Source organism: Callorhinus ursinus, unplaced genomic scaffold, assembly GCF_003265705.2.
Source record: "Callorhinus ursinus isolate GAN/ISIS: 27379988/994484 unplaced genomic scaffold, GSC_fseal_2.0 scaffold4, whole genome shotgun sequence".
NCBI classification, from domain to species: Eukaryota; Metazoa; Chordata; class Mammalia; order Carnivora; family Otariidae; genus Callorhinus; species Callorhinus ursinus.
In genome coordinates this window covers 58445310-58467599 of record NW_027397066.1, presented here as the reverse complement: position 1 = coordinate 58467599, position 22290 = coordinate 58445310, and the positions used below count along the sequence as shown (strand labels likewise).

The 22290-nt window shown below is 37.8% G+C and overlaps 1 protein-coding gene across 1 annotated transcript; it reads right to left on the bottom strand.

The window, feature by feature from the left end:
• Nucleotides 1-498: 498 nt before the first annotated feature.
• AFP (alpha fetoprotein) lies at nt 499-21603 on the bottom strand. The gene is made up of 15 exons (XM_025887640.2): nt 21519-21603; nt 20417-20468; nt 19362-19494; nt 16995-17206; nt 15741-15873; nt 14731-14828; nt 12382-12511; nt 10213-10427; nt 7717-7849; nt 7103-7200; nt 6377-6515; nt 3754-3977; nt 2479-2611; nt 1156-1210; nt 499-614 (listed from the first exon to the last, which is right to left on the bottom strand). The coding sequence occupies exons 1-14, from the start codon at nt 21601-21603 to the stop codon at nt 1166-1168; spliced, it is 1830 nt and encodes a 609-aa protein (XP_025743425.1). The 3' UTR covers nt 499-614; nt 1156-1165.
• Between the last annotated feature and the right edge of the window lie 687 nt (nt 21604-22290).

Genomic DNA, 22290 nt, shown 5'->3' with positions numbered 1-22290 from the left:
AAATACTTGTGAACTAAGAAAAATCGACGGCTAAATATATTAATATTTCATCAAAACAACTACAATAAACCCTTACTTATATTTAAAATGTCTGTGAATAAAGAACTGAACAAGATGGAGAAAAAAAGTAGATGTTAAATTTTTAGTAGTATCATTCTTGATGGATCCCATAAAAGCATAATAATTTCTTTTTTCATCTCCAGTGTATCTGTTCTAATACATAAGTGGTCACTTAATGAGCAAAGTGCCCTGGCATCACAGTGCTTAACTTGAACATCTTTTTAGTGCACCAAGGCATCTAGCCTTTAGGGTTGTAAATCCATCCTTGAGTGGCTTTAATCTCCTATAACAACCAAGACCCAATGTTGTTTTATCAGAATCTGCTTCAGAGAATGGTATACATAACTATTTTTAAAGGTCATCTATAAACTTTCATAAATAAGCAGGCTAGGAAAAAAGGAAAAATTTGGAGATACTTTATTTATGTGATAGAGAAATCTCACATTAAAGTCTTCATCATTTCATTAATTCACAAAAAGCACTATCTCAGTTACAATTAAAGGAAAAGATTCACACCAAACCATAAAGACTTATTTTGTCTTCTTTTATTCCCCCTGTAATAAGAACAAAAACATGTTAAGTACCGATTCAATGAATGGGTGCAGAAGGTAACTGGTTCTATTATTTTACATCAGGGAAATACTAAGTAGAAGGGAAGGTCTTCTGATGGCATTCGCTGAAACCTTAGAAATAACCTAAAAAGAAATAACCTAAGAGAATTTTGAGGTTGTTGAGTCACTGATTTACCATGGTGGACACAACTTTGTTCCAGTGTTTTTAAAATAAACTTTCTGCTGCATTGCATTTATTTTTTAAGAAAAGAATTTAATGGGGGCACCTGGGTGGCTCAGTTGGTTAAGCGTCTGCCTTCGGCTCAGGTCATGATCCCAGCGTCCTGGGATGGAGCCCCACGGGAAGCCAGCTTCTCCCTCTCCCACTCCCCCTGCTTGTGTTCCCTCTCTCTATGTCAAGTAAATAAAAATAAAATCTTAAAAAAAAAAGAATTTAATGGTAGGTCTCAGGACATATTTCACTATGGATCAGTACTTTGGGAGAATGATCATTATATTTATCCTTGTCTGAATTTTTTGTTACCTGAAGTAATTTAAACTCCCAAAGCAGCACGAGTCTTTGCAATCAGTTTTGGACCCTGAAAAATATAAACAAATAAGAATCAGCAGACGAAGAGATGGATGACTGTGTCAGTTATACAGTTAACTCTCCACTATCTAGGGGTGAATTCAAGTACATCTCTGATGCCAACAAGCTGGGACAATGGAAGTCAGAGAAAAAAGAATCCACTCACCCCTACAATATAGATAGTGTGTTCTTCCTATGCCAATCTCCAGATTGTGACCAATCATCACCACACCCCTCACCTTCCTCCACATGTTAGTCATAGCAACTGGAAGGTTTGCAGAGAAAGTATAGCCACTATGTGCTAATGATCTCTATATCTAAATGAATGTCTTCTCTCATCAAAGGACATTTTTCTTTTTGTAGCATATATATCAGAAATGGTTTGCATCAAACCTATTTTATCAGTTTTGTTTTATCTGATTTGGTTATCGGTGTCCCACCCTCTTCTACTAAAAACACAGACATATACTGGTAAATGTACACTTGACAAAAAGGCAGAATTATAGGATATCTTTTAAAATTATAATGATGCGGGGCGCCTGGGTGGCTCAGTCGGTTAAGCGTCTGCCTTCGGCTCAGGTCATGATCTCGGGGTCCTGGGATGGAGCCCCACATCGGGCTCCCTGCTCGTGGGGAGCCTGCTTCTCCCTCTGCCACTCCCTTTGCTTGTGCTCTCTCTCTCTCTCAAATAAATAAGTAAAATATTTTAAAAAATAAATAAAATTATAATGATGCTATATTCAAATATATTGAGTAACATAAAGGCTTACTAAATGTAGCCAATTATAAATCCAGTTAAAATTGCTAAATAATAAGATTAAGATAATTCCTAATTACTAGTCTGTTGGAATACCAAGGTATGCTCCTAAATGAGTTTAAAAATATTTTTATAAATATTCCCCCAATATCTTGTTTGCACAATTAATTTGCTATTAAGTCCTCTTAATCCATTTAGCTGAATTGATCAGTTTTTAGGCCAAAAACTGTCTAAATTATCTTCAGTTAATTACATATTCACTTTATAGTTCTCTCTACCAGGAAATAAATCAAACTTACTAATTCTCTTAACATATTTGAAAATTATGCTTCTTCCTAACATTTAGTGTGAAAATTGGGACTATTTCTTAAATATCATAAAATCTTTTAATCTATTTCTAAATAAATTTAAATCTCTCTGGCATTATTTTCAAGTTATAGATTAGTGGAATATTCTTTTCATTATGCATTACAGAAAAGGCCCTCCCAAGGATTTCGAATGTGAAAATGAGCTGCACATACCTCTTCCTCAAAGCAGGCTTCCTGCTCTTGGCCTTGGCAGCACTTTTCCAGTAGACCAGAGAAATCTGCAATGACAGCCTCAAGTTGTTCTTCTGTTATTTGTGGCTTTTGCTTCACAAGGTTAATGAGAAATCTATAATTTAAACAAAATAAAAGAGAAATCTGTTATGCAAAAGTATTTTTCTAAAGCCTTCCTAGTGGAGAATTTTTAGGGCCCTCTCAACCCTCTGCCCCCAAACCTTACTCCATCAACCCATCACCAGACTCACAACCCCTACTCTGTCCAGTGCCTTCATCAGAAAGACTGAGGCTAGAAATAGACAGGTGTTCTACTGGTCTGGATTTGTGCAGATTATAGATGAAACATGATTTTATAGTTCCACCGTGCTTACGTGTAGTAAGATACAGTCTTTTTCTTACTTACCTGGAATATCCTTTCCAGTTCTCCACTCTAGAGTACATCCTATCCATACTCAAAGGCCCAGATTTCCAAACCCCTGCCATCCATAATTATCACACCGTTACCTGAGCACTGGCTCCACCAATCATCTGAGCTACTCAGTTAGCAACACTTTCATATGGGATTTGATGTTGACCGGGGAATAGGGAGGAAGACTTGTCAGAGGAGGCAGCATTCTAACTGTACCTCAGAACATGACACAGATTGTGACAACAGAAAAGGGAAGAACAGGTTTTCCGAAATGAAGGAAGACCATTTCCAAAGCAAGTGGGTATTAAAATGCATGGGAATTTGGAGAACATAAGTTCCATTGACTTGGATTACCATCACCCCATTACAGGATGCCCCACACAATGAACTGAAATGTGCATTCCATCTCATAACACCCATATTTCATGGTTGAATCAAATATTATGGTTATTCTCTTCAAAAAGTAAACAGTGTGAAAAAAGGCTCAATGGTGTTTTTCTAGTGTTTTGGAATGGAAATACCCAAACTTACTGCCAAGACATATCCCAATTCTCCAAAATAGATTGCCCGCTTTCCCTCAGTCCCAACATGTATCACAACAATAGTTACAATGGAGACTATTGTTACAAACAAAAAATCGTCTGCCCTTGTGAATTTTTCCAGACCTGTGTTCCAAGCAGGCTGTGAAGACACTGAGACAAAACTATTTTAAAAGCCACTTTCAGTGCTTTGGGGCAACAATGTTCTCCTAATGAGCCCAAGATTGTTGGGTGTGTAAGGCAGAAATCTCAACTACTATTTAGTGTTGTTGGTCTTCTCCATGCTAGCAAATGACAATTTCTTACTGTTGCTTCATTCTTTGCAGTGCTACACCCTGAGCTTGGCACAGATCCTTATGGAAGATGAACTTGTCAGCAGAGAAGGGTGAAGGGGTGTATGTTTCGTCCACCACTAAGCTGCTGAAACACGGCCTCCTGTTGGCGTATGAAGAAGTGCAGCACTGGCCAACACCAGGGTTTACAGGAGTCTCCTCGTGCCTGATGCATAATTGTCCAATAATAAGGTCAGCCTGGTTAGGAGAATGAGAAAGAAGACAGCAAAGCAACTCGGCATTAGCCACTAAGTTGATTCAGGTTTCCGGAGAATCACTGCGATTTTTAATGTCCAGTAATTTATAAATATTACAGAAAAATCTGCTACCTGTGTAGGGTCGTGTGTTGCCACATTGCAGATTCTTTTTTACCCATTTGTTTGGGATAAACCTCACCATTTAGTGGCAGATTTTCCATCGATAATGTTGAAGATGGTCCTTTCAGCTAGTTCTGTCAGCTATTTGAAATACACTTCCACTTACACACCTACTTCCAAAGGGGACAAAATTATCTGCCCTGACCTAGGAAATCAATACATGGCTTAAATTTCTTATGTATATCTAGCTGAGCTTTCTATTTTATTTTGCGGATCCAGAGAATCACTTTCTGAAGGTAAGAATAGCACAAGCCTAACCCATTCATATACATACATACATACACACATGCATGCATACAGCTAATATATAATCCTAACTGAAAAGAAGTAAGGCCGGGGCACTGGGTGGTTCAGTCGGTTAAGAGTCTGACTCTTGATTTCCGCTCAGGTTATGATCTTAGGGTCTGGGATCAGCCCATCTATGGCTCTGTGCTCAGCTCGGAGTCTGCTGGAGATTCTCTCTCCCTCTGCGCCTCCCCACCCCCTAAAATAAATAAATAAATCTGAAAAATAAAAAAGAAAAGAAAGAAGGCCAAAGTGTGTGCGTGTGTGTGTGTGTGTGTGTGTGTGTGTGTGTGTCTTAAGGCTTTCCTCATGTAAAATCCTCCTACCTCCCACATGACAGAGATATTTCTTAAACACCTAGCAATAACTTGTAATAAGGGTCAACAGGTTTTGTGTGTATATATCAGGCCAGTGCTGAATGAGTTACAAGGATTACCTCATTTAAGACAGTGTGGGTGGTAACAATTCTTATTCCCAAATGTCAGATGAAAAAGCTGAAGCCTAGAGAAATAACTCGCTTTCCAGAGTGACGCGACTAACAAGTGGTGAAAGTGGGATGAGGATGTGGGCAGGAGCCTTCCAGAACCTACACTTCTGATCTGTCACAACATCCTATGTCCCTGCAGCCTCTCAATGTGTGGAATTCAATAAATGATGAAGACGATGCTGAATCACAGGAATCCTTTCACTCCTAACTTTTGGTGGAAAATTCCAAGACACGATTACTAGCTGGCAAATAAGTCCTCAGCATCAGAAAAAGGAAAAAGAGGAAAAGGGAAACAACAAATGTACAACTTTGTTCACAATTGTGATTTTAAGGGAAAAAATAATGAAAGAAAATTCAGCCTGTAGTCTTACATGTGATGCTAGTGACATTAGAAAGATGACTGGCATTACTAACTAGAAAGTCATGTTATTATTCAGAAGGACTTACCCTGCTCTATATTCTCTACCTTGTTAAAGGGGGAAAATGTCCCTAATATAGTAAGATTATACTACAAAAGGCAAATATGTAAGTACGGCTGAAAATAAAATGACTAATTTTCATCTCTCAGAAGTGAAGCTTTCTATTTTTTTAACTCAATTCACATTCTTTTCACTGCGTCCATTAGACCAAAGCCAGTGCTCATGGGTGCACAATGGCGTAACTCAGATACGTGGGTGAACTAGATGCAGGGGGATAATAGCAGCAGTGGAGGTGTGTGAGACAAGCAAGGAAATTCTGAAGAAGGTATGGCCTTGGGTGCTGGAGCTTGGGCTCTGGAAAGAGGTGCATATGCATTCAAATATCAGCCCCACCATTTCCTACCTGGGAGACATTGGTCCTAACATAACTTCTTTGAGCTTCATTTTCTCTATCTATAAAATGAAGATGATAATGGGGCACTTCAAAAGGGAGTAGTATAATCGTTAAATGAGAGAATACATTTTTTAAAAGAAGTGCAGTGTGGGTCTTTATCATAATCCTGAAGAATTGCTATGTTGTTATTAGGGTGAAGTGATGGTCTCCATGTTGGTTTAGGAAAGGTGGCTGGTGAGATGCAGGGCCTCGAGGTGTAGGGGAGTTTGAAGTCCAGTAGGCTCACTCCTTGGTTTTCTTTTTCTTCTTCTTTTTAACAACAAAGTATATAGTGAACAAAAAGAAGACATCATGAATTGAACGACTTGTTGGTTGTTGTACCTTTCCCATCCATAAATCTTGCTCAGACAGTGCTGGATACACCAGCCGCACTCCCACCAGCCATTCTAGGACAGGTGGCCTAGCCACATGCCAACTGTTCAGAGCTGAGTTCATGCCCTCTCCAACTGTAATGAGTTGAACAAGCCTGGTAAAACCATCTCCACAGTGGTTTTTACCATTTGCCCTAGGTGGGAATCATGAGACGATTTCAAGCCACATGGGACAGAAACAATGGGACTAAACAAAACACTCACCGCTCCCTCACCACAGGCCAACTGTTTGTCCTCACTGAGTTGGCAACAAGTAGCTGCTGCGGTTGCCATTTTCCTGGTGAAGGCCATCAGCTCAGGTGGGGTCAGCTGAGGGGCCTTCTTTGTGTATGCAACAAGAAACCTGGAAGAAGCATTTTTCACCAAGTCCTGAGTCATTCATGAGTTTTGAGACTCCTCACTCCTCAAAGACCCTCTTTTGGTATCAGAAGCCATGAAGTCAGCTCATTTGCTTTATCCACATGGTACTGGGACCACCTTTCGAGATGCATTTACTCTAACAACCACCCCCTGTACTTCTATTCTATCAACGTATCACAAACAAACGCTGGATGATAGGCTGAATTCTATTCCCAACCTCAAAGCTTCACTGATTGTAATTTTGATCTATTCCATGTTTTGACGATGACAGACTGCAACAGAATAAATAGCTTTTCTGCAAGAATCTGCATGATTTGGGGAAGCCAAGGCCAGTACCAAAGATCAGACCTTCACAAATCATTCTTCTTCCTCCCTAAAAGACGGAAATGGGGATCCTCACCTTCTCCCAAGGGAAACTGGGTGAACAGATTACACTGATTTCCAATCTGAAACAGGGGCTGAAACTAGAGTAGTGTTGGGTGACTAATTTAGGTTGCTATTTCCCTCACCATTTCGTCATTTTAAATCACTAAGAATATTGTTTAAAAAAACAAAAAACAAAAAACATACGCATTTTGTAAGTAATATTCTCCTAGCTTCTGGAAGAGGCCACAGCTTCGCTTTGCCAATGCTTGGCTTTCTTGGATGTATTTCTCTAATTCTTCTTCCTGAAAATACAAGCATTATTACATACTTTTTTCTCTTCCTGAACACAAAACTTTGTAAAAATTGATCAATAATACATTATTCTATTATGATACTAATCTTAGAAAAAACAATTTTAGAGGTTTTTTAATACTAAGGATAATAAAGTGTGAATTGTGAGAATTAAAGCAAATGGACTTTGGGGAGATTAAAATTTTGTGAATCACACAGAATTCAATCTTTGGATAAAGGACTATAGTTCTTTCTGTATAAATTCCTGCTTTTCTGGAACTGTTCAACAATGAATATTATTTTTTTTTCTGTCAAGGAACTTTTGGTTAACATTTTTACTTCTAAAGTAGGCCACTAGTTGTTGACTACTAGTTAATAACTACTTAATATCTAGATGACTACTCAATAGATATAACTCGTTAGCTACTAGTTAATAACTAGATGCTCTCAAAAAAAAACAGTATTTTTAATGGATAATATCCATTACAGCAGTTTTTCAGACTCTCCCTAAAGCTAGAGCAATTTACCCCTTTATCCTGGCATTCAAGACGGTTTTCAGACTGGGAGCACTTCTCCAATAACTCCTGGTATCCTTTAGCGACTCTTAAAACAACTGGGACAGCAAGTTTCGTATGTCTTCTCGAATATTCATAAGTAAATCTGGAATATGTGTGGAAAATATACCATGTTATTGGAATTAAGAGACAATTTATTCCTGTGTTATATGGCATGCAAAAGTTAAAATTCAAATACATAAACCTGGAAATCAAATTATGACTTGAACTATATGCATGGTAAAACCATTAATACAAATAACAATTCCTCCAACTGTTTTAAAATGGTATTTTGTTTTCTTCTGCACTCTTCACCTGGGTTTTTCAATTATGAGCTTCACAGTCATTCATTCAACAAATGTTTTTCCAGTGCCGACTCTATGCAAGCATTTCTCTAAGCAGGAAGGATTCAATAATGTATAAGATAAAATGCCTGACCTCTTAAAAGCATACATTATTGAATAAATAAAGCATACAGAATTGAATAAGCAAGAAATACATCATCAAATTCAGGTGGTGATAAATCAATGAAGAGAAGATACAACAGAAGGGGAAAAGTGACTCCTGATTGACAGCATTCGTTAAGAAATGTCTCTTTGTACAAATGTAGGGATCTGAAGGGGTACGTGCACCCCAATGTTTATAACAGCAATGTCCACAATAGCCAAACTGTGGAAAGAGCCAAGATGTCCATCGACAAATGAATGGATAAAGAAGATGTGGTATATATATACAATGGAATATTATGCAGCCATCAAAAGGAATGAGATCTTGCCATTTGCAACGATGTGGATAGAACTGGAGGGTGTTATGCTGAGTGAAATAAGTCAGTCAGAGAAAGACATGTATCATATGACCTCACTGATATGAGGAATTCTTAATCTCAGGAAACAAACTGAGGGTTGCTGGAGTGGTGGGGGGTGGGAGGGATGGGGTGGCTGGGTGATAGACATTGGGGAGGGTATGTGCTATGGTGAGCACTGTGAATTGTGCAAGACTGTTGAATCACAGATCTGTACCTCTGAAACAAATAATGCAATATATGTTAAGAAAAAAGAAGAAGAAGAAGAAGGTAGCAGGAGGAGAAGAATGAAGGGGGGGGAATCGGAGGGGGAGACGAACCATGAGAGACGATGGACTCTGAAAAACAAACTGAGGGTTCTAGAGGGGAGGGGGATGGGGGATGGGTTAGCCTGGTGATGGGTATTAAAGAGGGCACGTTCTGCGTGGAGCACTGGGTGTTATGCACAAACAATGAATCATGGAACACTACATCAAAAACTAATGATGTAATGTATGGTCATTAACATAACAATAAAAAAATTTAAAGGGGAAAAAAAAAAGAAATGTCTCTTTGGACCACTCCTTTGGAACAGAACCTGGGTGAAGGAAGCTACATAAAGATCTGGGGGAAGATCATTCTCAGCTGAGAAAATTTCTACTGCAAAGAACTTTTCTAAGTGAAGAACTGTTTCTGTTAAGCAATTAGCATTGGACGTGTGGGTGGGTCAATTATCCAAGATAATTCTTGGATGTCCTAATTGTATTTCCAAGTCACAGAAGTAAGTCATATTTAGTTCTGCCACCAATAAATTGCCAGTGCAGGTTTCTTCAATCTGGACTTTGTTCCTGTCTGCGTAATTTTATTTAACAAACGATGTGTGAATGTCCAATCTGAAAGCAACGATAGAGTGATATCCTTAGGGAATATTAAAAAGAAAATTGGGCCATTATATTCATTCTTACATTAGAACCAGACTCTTAAATTTATAAAGACCCTTGGAGATCATTAGGCATAATATCCTAAGAGTTGCAAAAATCTCTCCTCTGATGGTGTCCATAGATACACACTGTACAATAAAGGGCAATGTATTAACTTGACTGCTTGCTTCCCTTAAAGGCAAACAGAATGAGAACATGTGCTATCAATTATATCGATACAATTAGCTACTATACTGCAAGTGTCTCAACGTATGTTTTGATTTTCTTACAAAAATAAAACGTACATTAAATAAATAGCAAATAAACAGTTCTAATAAAAGCCCTTCTATCTACCATTATCTATTGAGTTACACTTTGGGAGAGTTCTTAAAACATGCACAGTGAAAAAGCACATTCTTAACCATGAGCCCTTCTTATCACAAAATACTCGGATCTTATTTGGAAGCTCAGTGGTGGTCTTTCTATGAGTAATCCATACAAAGATGACAATGCTTCTGATCCCAGAGAAATTGATACAAAATAAAATATAACTTCAGTTAATATAGTGGAAGTCTCCTCAGTATAAGATAGATCCCATTTCCTTATTCCCTACTTACCTGCTTAATATATTTTGACTCTACATTCTAGTATCACCCTCACATACTGAGCTCAAAAACCATAGCTATCATTCCCCATGTCAGCCACACAAAGCTGTCAACTACATCCTAATCTTTACTTATGTGAACATACATTTACCGAGTGTGTTACCTTGCCATGAAAAGATCTTTTTCCCTTGAAGAAAATTGGTTGAAATCTCTTTCTCCTAAAAACCTATTTAGATTTGGAGATAAGCCTTCAGGTTTGTCATCATTTTCTGCATGAATTATGCATTGACCAAGTTCAAGTATGGGCAATTTGCAGCATTCTGCTATTTTGCTTGACAGAATATCTTGTTGAGAACATATGTAGGACATAATTTTTTCCTGTAATAGGAAAAATGAAGTATAAGTTTTAAAGGTTTATTCTTTAAGGTGGGACTTCAGGGCCAATTCTAGGAAGGAAGGGAGGGAGAGAGGATTGAACGGTGGGAGGAAGGGGAGAAGGGAGAGAAGGAAGGGGGAGGGAAGCAAAGAACTAAGGAAGGAACAGAAAGAAGGCATTTTACTTTGTCTCCCATTTTAGTGCTTTCTCCCTAGTCTGCCTTTCCTCACTCCTTTTCACTTACCCCTGTTTGTTCAATTCTTCCTTTCATAGTACTCAACTAAAACCTATTTTATTGTATAGGGAAGATTTTTAAAACAAGAGAGAAATATACGCTCCAAACCAAATGACATGCACATTGGTATATATCTTTCTATGACTACTGAAATTTGCTACTGGACGTTCACTGTTGACGTCCTAATACGGAGAGCAAACTTTCTGCTCCATCGTTAACAGAACAATCTGCAGTGACCCACTGTGGCCTCCAGAGGGCAGGCTATAGATAATGACATGGCAGCTCATCTAAGTGGCCAGAATGAAGCCGAGCTTACATAACCCTGTCACGCGACTAAAAATTCTATGCATTCTCAATAGGGACAATTAGAAAGCATTATTCAGCCGTTAAAATCAATTTACATACCATACTGAAATTAATTTTGCCATTTTAAAGGAAAAGGGTGGTTATGAGCTCCAAAAATGGAAAAATAATTTTTTAAGTGCCTATAGAAATTAGTAAAATCGTAGATTAAAACCAAGAAAACTAACTTCAAAGAAAAACAAAATAGTTCTTATTATGGTGCCTACTATGCAGGTAAAAACTTTTAAAAGGAAAAATGAATGAAATCGGAAATCTGTCTCTGGGAATCTCCCCAGGCTCCTTACACCAGGATTTCTGCCCGTGCTCAGAGACCGTGCCCCTCAGGCCTCCAGCTTCCGGCTGCCTTCCAGGACTCTTTCAGCCAAACTGCAGAGGGACCGGCTGAAATAAGCATTTTATCCTCACGTTCGATCTTTTGGAAACCATGTTCAAGACTAGATTTTCGAGCCATTTGAATATCTAAGAGCAATAATTTTAAACCTTCTTGGAGAAGAAGGTGTCTCACCAGGGACTGGAGAGGGAGTAATTTGGGGATAGACGGCCTCAGGTACAGTATCAAAGAAGCCTAAGGTTGGCCCAAAATAGACGAATGCTATGCTGCTTAAATGGTGACTAACTATGGCATGCTCGAGGATTCTGTGTTGGGGATTTTTGGGTTTGGGTTTTTAATTCTCCTAGAGCCCTCTATCCACACCTCTCTTTAGCGTGTTAGCTTTGTACCTTGTAGAACAGTTTCTTGTGTTATTTTTGTTGTTTCTTGTGCTATTTTGCTGTATTCATATGATAGATACCTCTATGTGATAGATATAATAGAGCCCCTTCTGTGTGCCAGGCATCCTGCTGTCAGCCTGTGGAGATTAACAGTAAACAGAAGACAGTCCCCAAGCGGCTCATCTCTCTCCGACTATAAATTCCTTGAGCTTAGCTTGTGCCTTCATAACAAGTGTCCTTCACAGTGTCTAGCACACAGAAAGTATTCAATATATATTTGTCAAATGAAATAATAAATGGATGGAAAAACAAATTTGTTAAAAGAGTCTGTCCCTCCCCCACCAAGATCCTATGTGGAATTTACAATCTCCTTCAGAAGAAAGAATGAATGAACGGGGCACTTGTCTCGCGAGAGGAGAACATCTCTTAAGTGAAAGGATCAACAGAAGATGGTTTCAGTTTCACTATCAAGAAGTCTGTGACTTTCCTCAGCCAGCTAGTTACCCTACCCTGCGACCAACTCAAACGGCCTTCTCCCATTCAGAATGAGAGCAAAAGAAAGAGAAGTTAGTGGAACTTCTTTACCCCATCCTGCAGACTCTTTACCCCTATTTACCCCATCCTGCAGACTCTTTACCCCTATTTACCCCATCCTGCAGACATTCCAGCACGTTTCCTCTGCAACATTCCTCATGTATGTGGGCCACATCCAGGACCAGTTTCTGAATTTCAGTAAAATTAGCTTTGGAAAACTTCTGACTCAGTTTTGTAACCGTTCTAAAGGAGGGAAAGAAATAGAAGTCAATCCTGGTTATCTACCAACATTAAATAATACTTAGAGTATTAGAGTAGTTGCTGCTCCGAAGAGAAAGAACTGAATGAAGTGTTCCTGCTGTCCCAAAAGAAAAGGAAAAGCATTCTAAGTCCTGTCAGTTCCAGCCCAATCTTTCATGGCAATGGCTTTCTAAATTGACCTGTCCCCACAAATAGTTTGGACATGATTTATTCGTCTTTAACAACTTTCCCGTGAATTGGGATGAACTCTATCTTTTCGCTGCTCATCTATGATGCTGGGTGTTTGGAATCACCTTAGTGAGTGGGCAGGAAAAAATTAAAAGGACACACAAGTAAGAAAGAGAAAATTCCATGAGAATAACAATCATTTTTTACTTGGGACAAAAAAACATTTGTGGGACTACAGGAAGGGGTGTCTGTGTGCAAATCAATGAAGTGAGACAAGAGAGTAGAGCCGACTAAACATCCAGACATGTCAGCACGCCAAGCCACGTAGTGTGTGGCCCGAAAGGGAAGTAAGAAGGGAAAAGTCGTGTGACTTCTACATATTTCCTTACATTTTAAGAGATGTCTAGATGAAGGCCCTACTCCCTAGAGCAACTGGTGGTGTTGCTGCTTCTGATAAGAGTAGATTTTCTTTATGAATGTGTAACATTTAAGTGTAATCACTTATGGATAGTAAATGATAAATATAGTCATTATAATAATATTTTAATTTATATTTTGTTAGTAATTCATGAGTCAATCTACGTTTCCAATAGCGTTGGAAGGTAGTTAAAGCAACATCTGACCTATTCCAAGAAAAAAATTTCAGGCAGTCGTGGAACTAACTCCACAACTACAAACCTTATCCCAAATCTCCACTGTGTATAGTATGTTTAAATGTACAATTTACCAAGCAAACAAATAAATAAACTGTGAATGCATGGACTTAATACTCTTCCATTAGCATCTCAGATACTTTCCTCGACTAGAAATGTCTCATCATAAAAGTTGAAGAGCACTTTAAACCAGTGACGTAGTTTCATATTTTCTAGTAGCCACATCCAAAGGTAAAAAAGAAACAGTTAAATCCATCTTAATAATATTTGTTTTGATCCCAATATAGCAAAAATAATACCTTTTCAACATATGATTTCCTTCTTCTGTGGAAGCTAAAAAATAAAACAAATGAGTAGACCAACAGAAAAGAGAATCAGACCTATAAGCACAGAGAACAAACTGATGGTTGCCAGAGAAAAGGGGTATGAGCATGAGCCTGAGCAACATGGGGGAAGGGGAGTGGGAGATACGGGCTTCCACTTAGGGAATGAAGAAGTCATGGGAATAAAAGGCACGGTATGGGGGGTAGAGTCAGTGATGGTATAATCGTGTTGGGTGGTGACAGATGGTAGCTACATTTGCAGTGAGCATAGCGTAAGGTAGAGAGAAGTTGAATCACTACGTTGTGCACCTGAAACTAATGTAACTTTGTGTGTCAACTATACGTGAATTAAAAAATTCTTTAAAAAAGTTATTTCAATATGCAATTAACATAAAAACCTATTAAGAAGATATTACACATTCTCTTTTTCATACTAAGTCTGTAAAATCTGGTATGTCTTTTCCACCTGGAGCACGGTTCCTCATTTACATCAGCCAGATTTCAAATGCTCAGGAGCTGCACGTAGCTAGCGGCAGCCATGCCGTGTAGCACCGCCTTCAACCATTGGTAAGTCTGATTTTTACATCTGGTGTCCCAGTCTCAGCTGTCAGGAGACAGACAGTTCAAGATCACTGACCTAGCAGACAGTAAGGAAAAAAAATCCTGATCAGGACCTAGAAAACTGGGCTCTGCTGACGTGCAGTGTGGTCCTGCGTAAATGGCTTTCATCACTCTGGGTCTCAGTTTATTTACATGTAAAAATGAAGAGGTTGAGCTAGATGATTAACTGTCTGGGTTTTTTTTGTATTCCTCTTTATCCTAACAACAAAGATAGAATATGAGACAGAGGTAAACTAAGTAGGCTTTAAAAAGTGTTCAGCAGCAGACTCTCAGTTAGCTTCCTTCCAATCCTGGGATTTCATGATCGTAATTGCATTAGCTCTCATCAAAGGAACCTTCATTCTCTACAACAGTGACAATGAGAAAAATGAGCTCAAACAGCAAAATGGTCGTTTTGCAGATCTCACCTTCTTCCCTAGATACCGCTTAAACTTACATGGCTCGGAAGGTTCGGGGTCCAAAATTTTTCATTACTGCACATATATGTTGATTTAACAAACTGCTGTCTCTTAATTCTTTTATAATCAATGCTGTCTAGATACAGAAGAAACAAGTTGTCAGGAAAGGATGTATTTTCCTTTGCAGGTGCTAATATTTAGAAAAACAACCAATACAGGTAAAACATCAAACCATAAAAAATTTTACTAAAATTATAGATGTGTTCTATTTGTACAGAACTTTATTCATTCTTTCTTTCTTTTAGGTTAGTTTATACACATCGAAGCCAGACAGATTTATTTCAAATACCTCAAAACAAGAACATTATAACTTTCTTACTTGGGATAATGAGTAAACAACTGTACTTTTAAACAAATCGGAACCTGATAATTTCTTAAACGTTTGCTTTATCACAAAAAAAGAATGTCACAGCCTGACACTCTGGGAATAGTCACAGTTCTTAGGAAGTTTTTCTTGTAGGACTTCTGGTGGCAAGTGATTACGTGTGGGTGTTATTCTAGCTCTCCAAACCTAAGAAAGCTACTCACGTCTCTAAACCGAAGCTTCCTTTTGTTAGATAATGATGTTTACACCTCAAATTTGTTCTAAGGACCAAAAGAAATAACGAGCTTAAAGTATGTGTTTTCTTTTCCTCCTCTCCCTCCTTCCGTACCTCCTTTTCTCCTCCTGCTCCTCCTACCACATCTTCTTTCACCTCTTAGTCCCCTCTCTTTCGCTTATGTTATCACCCATACCCCTGTCTTCTTTCATCTCCCCCCACCCCCAATCTCCCGTCCTTAGTCTTATAATAATTATTGGCCGAAGGAATGAATACAAAGCAGCAAGTCCGGCTGTTTTAGCCCAAAGAATATCAGACTGCTGAAATATGCTCAATTCTGAACATGGTATTCTGCATGCAAAGCATATTTCCAATTTTAACTTTGTTTGGTTTTAATGAGTCATAGCTAGATTAAAGTATTAGTTCAGATATCTATACAAATAGAATACCTTTGTTTGGAAGCATTCGACTGCATTTTCAGCTTTGCAGCAATGTGGAATTATTTTGCCATAGTGGGCAGCCAAAGAGAGAATTGTGGGTGCATACAGAAAAGGGTGCCTTCTTGCTATCTCATAGATGTACCTATGAAATGAAAAGGAGCTGTAAGGTTTGCAAACATATAAAAATAGGACTACTGCTAAAACTGGACTCTAGAATTTGCTTAAAGAGTCAGAAAACAGCCACATTTTTTTCCACACGCTGAGAAAAATTTTACTTACTAGAGATTCCCAGGGGGAGAAACAATCTGACCACCAATACCGTATTTTATTATGAGAACCAAATAGGCAGAAATGCTGAATATGATTCTTATCAAGGTGTCCTTTTCAATAAGCACGCTCAGACATGCTTGGGGGGTCAGTAAATCCAGACCTCCACTAAGTAAGACAGAAAGGTGGAGGTTTGTTATTTTCTCTTCTTCTTCAGTACAGAATGGAATCATCCTCCTTGACAACCTCCATAGCAGAGCTGGTCTAAGGGCAGGCCCTCTATTTCTCTGGCTCAGGCGTGCAAAAGAGCAGCGTGCAAGACAGACGTGATGGAGAGTTAGATATAGGATTCCCCAACGGAGAACCCGAGTTCGAGTCCCTGCTTGGGAATGTACTAGCACTGTGCCCTCAGCCCGCAGTGTGAATTATCTTAACCTTCTAAACCTCAGTTTCCTCATCTGCAAAATGGGAGGAAGAATGACAGGAAAAAGGACAAACGACTTCAAAGGCAGGTCATGATCATTAACCCAATCAGACGTGCCAAGAACACATGGTCCTACAACATCCTAAGTGCTCGGTAATTGCTAGCCTTAAACCTTCCTGGAGCTCTAAAATTTTTTTATTTCCAGGCATTTCGGTGAACATGAAACACCAAATATTTGACTCCAGAAGGAATCACTTTGTGTGGTACTAAAATATTCTTAGGCAAGCTAAAATGGAAAGATTAAAAGGGGGAAAAATGTACATCTCAAGAGACTAAGGGAAAAACTGGTGGGTCTGGTGTGTGGTCTGTACCACATCTACCACTCATGCTGTGGAAACAAAGTTGCACTTAAAATGGCTCACCTAATTTCCCAGGGCAGGACCTCAGCAGGTGCAGCGTTATTGCCACTTCTCCATATTTTAGAGTATATCCCTAAATTGCCGTAATACTAGATTCTGCTTGATACTGCTCTCCTTCGGGAGTTCTAATTTACCTTTAAATTGTATCTTTACCTGTTCATGAACATATCCCTGTTTTCTTCGTATGCTTTACAACTGGTGACAGGTTCTGGAACTTGGAAGGGTGGGATTGATGCTGGAGCAGCCTTTTTGTGTGTTAGTAAACAGTTATGTCTTTCCTCTTCACTTTGGCTGCAGCAATCTGAAAGTCCGTACTTTTCAGAAATTTCCTTCTCATGGCAAATTTCTTCCAGAAAGACAGATAGCTATAAGAAAGATTTGGATTTTTTTAGTGTTTGTTTGTTTGTATGTTTTTGAAATGTATTTGTTTGAGAGAGTGAGCGAGTGAGAGAGAGAGCACAACTTGGGGGAGGAGCCGAGGGAGAGGGAGAAGCAGGCTCCCCACTGAGACGGGAGCCCAAGCAGGCTCCATCAGAGGATCCCGGGATCATGACCTGAGCTGAAGGCAGACGCTTAACCCACTGAGCCACCCAGGCATCCCAAGAAAGATTTGCTTTTAATGAAAGACAACTAAGTTTACTTTGAAATTCTGTAAAACACATGAGAAGTTTTCTAATATCCAAAATCAGAACTACAGATTAAAAAACAATTCCCTATACAAATCCCAATATATTTAACTTCAGCCCATGAGAGCTTTCTTTCATGCCTTTTTGGAAATGGAATTTTGGTTTCCAACCTTGAGAAATACACATGACTATTAGACAAAATTACTTTATCTTAAAAAGGCCATGCAGTATTTTATTTCCCCCAAAAAATATTTGAAATATTTTATTTTTCCCTTTTATATTATCAGCAGTTTGGCTCCATGATGTCTAGAAGCTATTTAAAAAATACATAAACCACTTCTTTTGTTGCCTTAATTTTACCAAAATCAGATGATGACACCAGTAGTCTAAAGAATGCCTCTGAGAAATACAGGCTTCATTTTTCTCAGGAAAGTTTTATTTAGCTTTTATAACTGCTAAAATTTAGGAAACCCTAGAAATTTTAAGTAAGACTTTCAAATCCCAATCCACATAAAAATCATGCCTTTAAGTTTACAATGATAAATCATCAACCTATAACATTATCATGAACCCCTCATTGGACATAAAATTGCAATATAGAATGTATTTTGCTTCATTTATACATGTTTTTAGATTAGCAAGATAAGCCAAAAATAAAGATGCAAAACAGGGAGTTTAATTAAATCATCAATTTCAGAGTTGGAAAATATTTTATATCTTTAAAAGGGCATCTCCTCTACAATATTCCAGATATAATGACTTTTGGCCATTCATCAATTCCATCATGACAGAAGATTCTTTGGGCCTTTTGTCCCATAATTGGGTCACTCTGATCATTATAAAGTTCCTAGTTTTCTCCACTGAGATAAAATAAACAATAATAACTATAATTTATTGACCTTCTACATTAAGATATACTAAAAAACAGTTCATTGTTTAACTGAAATTCAAATTTAAGTGAGTTTCATATTTTGTTATTGCTTGTTTGCTAATCCTGGCAACCCTCGGTACGTGCTGTGTTCCTCACATTCACTATAAGCGTAGAGGGTAACGAAGCCACCAAAGGTGGTACTTTTGGAGCCTGATGGCTTTTAAGTTTAAATCCTGGTTCTGGGCTCCCTTAAAAAAGTTACCTCTCTGTGCTTCAGCTTCCTCAACTGGAAGAATAGCATTTATCTGCTAGGATTATTGTAAATATTTAATAAATTTATATTTGTAGGCAAAGCGGGTATTCTACCAGTGAGCCCAGCAAGGGTTTCTTGGCTCACTGGACATCCACCTGATTCATCAGTGCTATGTTCTAGGTCATAAAATATTTTTATTATCAATGGGTATGTAACACTTTCTAGAATAATGCCTGTCATGTTGTGTGATTAATAAAAAGTACCTTCTATTACTATTATTATATCTATCTTTATGACAACCCTGAAATGGAAGCTATTATTATTCCTTATTTTATAGATAAGGCAACTAAATCTCAGAGAAGTTAAGTAACACGTTCATGGTCATCCAGATACTCGAATTTCAGAACCTGAGCTCTTAGTCACGATGCTTATATTGTCTCTTTACAGCAGGCACCCACTCTTTTCTGCCCTCCTCAGCAATTCAGTGTTAATCCAGTTCCTCTTTCATGCAACAGCTCTTCAAATATTTAAATGTATTTCTCATGTCTTCCCTGTGTCTGCTCTTCTGCCTGCTAAACTTTGGTCAAATATCACAGTGGGATATTATTATTATTGTTATTATTGTTGTTATTATTATTATTATTATTTTAGAGTATATCCCTAAATTGCAGTAATACTAGATTCTGCTTGATACTGCTCTCCTTCGGGAGTTTTAATTTACCTTTAAATTGGATCTTTACCTGTTCATGAACATATCCCTGTTTTCTCACCTGGTTTTCTAAACACTCTACAGGATGCACAGTGCCAGTGGATTTTTCAATTACAGTCAGTGTATCTTTCACCATTTTGCTTACTTCTTTGTAAGTGGCTTCTTGAACAAACTGAGCAAAAAATATGGTAGATCTGAAACAAAAATACATATGAATGCTTAAGGAACAGACATGTCAAATGCTTTTGCTCAGGAGTGGTTTTTGTTTGTTTTGGTTTTCTGTTATGTGACCTGTTTAGGGGGTGACTTTTGCTAAAAATTTATGTGAAATTAGGTTCTAGTCATCCAGAAAGAAATGCCAGTTTTTTGCCCCCGTCCCCCTAAAATACACATATATCTATTAAAAAATCAAAGTAGATTTCCCGTAAGAGTGGTTCCTGCTTTTGTGGTCACCTACCCACTGCAGTGTAGCTATAACTGAGGACATCTATATTCTATAGCTTTAAATTTAAGCAAAGAATTGCTCATTAAACCTCTGCCTGTATTGACTCCCAGCGTGATCAAGATCTGATCCAAGACAGTGTTCATGGATTGACCCAAAGAATTGTTTTAACAGGTTTCTGGGTGCAAGTAGTAGCAGTAACATACTACTTTAAATTCCTTATTAGAAACTTCAGGAGTATGGAATGGACAGCACTCAAAAGAAAAACACTCTCTACAAATAACAGAAAGTAGAATGTTTTACTTCTATTATCTGCTACTAGGATTTACATAGTATTCAGAATAGAGCATACTGTAATATCAACCTATCGGTATTGATGTGGGAAATTCCTACATTTATAGATGGTGGTCACCACTGATTTGATACTGATCTTGAGTTTCTAAAATCTGATTTGGTTTTTCCCATGGAGTTTCAAGGAATCTAGAGGTTAATATCTAAGGCATGGGCCAACAGTTCAACCTCTTCAATATCAATTTGATATTCAATATAAGAAACGTCTTCAATTTGCTTTTGTACTTTCCAGAACTCATGGGGCTATCCAACTTCATTTAATTACCCCCACTAAAATTATCATTGCTTCATATTTGAAGTGCATTTATGTGAGCAAAACTTACAGGTCAACTAAATTCATTTCTGCAGAACATTGGGAAGAATCCAAAATGGAAGCTGAAAAGCAAAATAAACTCCATGAGAAATGGCAACTGCACCAGGAGAATGAGCATTGTTACACAGAAATGTTTGTGTTTAAGTTAGAACTATACAATTTTGGAACAATTTAGAACTATATAATTTTGTATTTAAGTTAGAACTATACAATTTTAGAACCATACAACTGAGAAGACATTAAGGAGCATCTATCCAAACACCTTAATTTTGTACTTGAGAAAACTAGGAGACTAAGGAATAGCTAAGTTAATGAGAATAATTTATGGTAGAGCTAGCACTAAGATCCAATTGTTTGGTTTCCCCCTGTACTGCGATGTTCTAATTGGCTTGGAAATCAGAGGATTAAAAATACATTTCAGGGGCGCCTGGGTGGCTCAGTCGTTAAGCGTCTGCCTTTGGCTCAGGTCCTGATCCCAGGCTGCTGGGATGGAGCCCCGCATCGGGCTCCCTGCTCCGCGGGAAGCCTGCTTCTCCCTCTCCCACTCCCCCTGCTTGTGTTCCCACTCTTGCTGTGTCTCTCTCTGTCAAATAAATAAAATCTTTAAAAAAAAAAAAACATTTCGGTCCTCCTTTGAACATGATTACACCACAGTTCACTTGCCTATTTATATCCCAGTCACACCGTTTCTTCTTTAGTAAATAATGGTCCATTATTCGGAAGTAAAGAACAAAGATGTTACTTATTTTACCAGTCTGAGGGGGTTTTGTAGGTAAAGGAACCAGGATTATAGACTCATATATAGAGCTAGATAGAGATATAATATAGATACACATATTTCAAAGTTAATATGTATACCAATTAAATAATGTACAAAACATTAATTCAATGTTAACTATATAAGCCATTCATAAAAAATGTTAAGCACTGCCATGATTTTGTAAACCTCTTGTAAAGTCACAAGTTTATCATTCATTTAAAGATATTCACCATTAAATATTTTTCCTCCATGTGGAACAGTAAGTATAAATAAATCAGGACAAATGATTAAATGCAAATTTAAGAACTTTGATATAGAGAAAAGACAAAAAAGAAAACACAAAATATCTTACCTATTCCATATGCATTTCTATGCATTGTTCTGGATTCAGAACAATTTAGTAGGAAAATTAAAGAAATTGATACCACCCACTTCATTGCTATTTTGTTGTTGGCAAAGGTGGGGGGGGAGAATATTGAAAATCATGCTGTAACTCTTTTATACCTTTCTCAAGCAATGCCCTGTTAATTAGTAATCTTTTGTTAGTGTATGGGGATATCTGTTACTTTATTTCCTTAGGTTGCAAATGGGACAACTTGTCGATAATTAACAGCACAGGGATTATTTGCATTTTATGTTCAAGGACATAGACTTCTTTTGGGAGGGGAAAAAAGGGGGAAAATACTTGCAAGTTCATCCCATTTTGCAAATATAACAAATACTCTTCTCAATCTACAGCATGTTTAAAGAAATCTTTTTTTCCTAAATTGCACAATAATTAATTCCTTTCAAATTAAAAAGTTAATGGAGCCATAAAGATAAAATCTCCAGACTTCTCATGAAATTCAACTAAATGTAATCATTCATTTAAAAAATATTAATTGAATGCCTATCATATGCCAAGCACTGGACACCATATTTGACCAACGCAGATTTCATTGAAGAATACATTGCTTGGTTATTATGTTGTTTAGCTCAAAAATCCTTTCCACCTGATTTTATATCAGTAAGGTCCATTTTTAAGTATGGTATACTGTGTATGGCTTAACAGAAAACTTTGAGCACACACTCTGGTGAACGAAGCCCTATAATAATTTTATTTGTTACAAAATAATTTTGCATGT

Bases quoted from the DNA above. Each gene is read 5' to 3' on its own strand.
- AFP (XM_025887640.2), bottom strand. From the start codon at position 21,603: ATGAAGTGGGTGGTATCAATTTCTTTAATTTTCCTACTAAATTGTTCT. The intron at 7,201-7,716 runs GTAAATTGCTCT...TTGTATTTTCAG, and splicing joins TTGAATGCCAGGATAAAGGG to GAAGAAGAATTAGAGAAATA. The intron at 3,978-6,376 runs GTGAGTGTTTTG...TCTCCTAACCAG, and splicing joins TGGCCTGTGGTGAGGGAGCG to GCTGACCTTATTATTGGACA.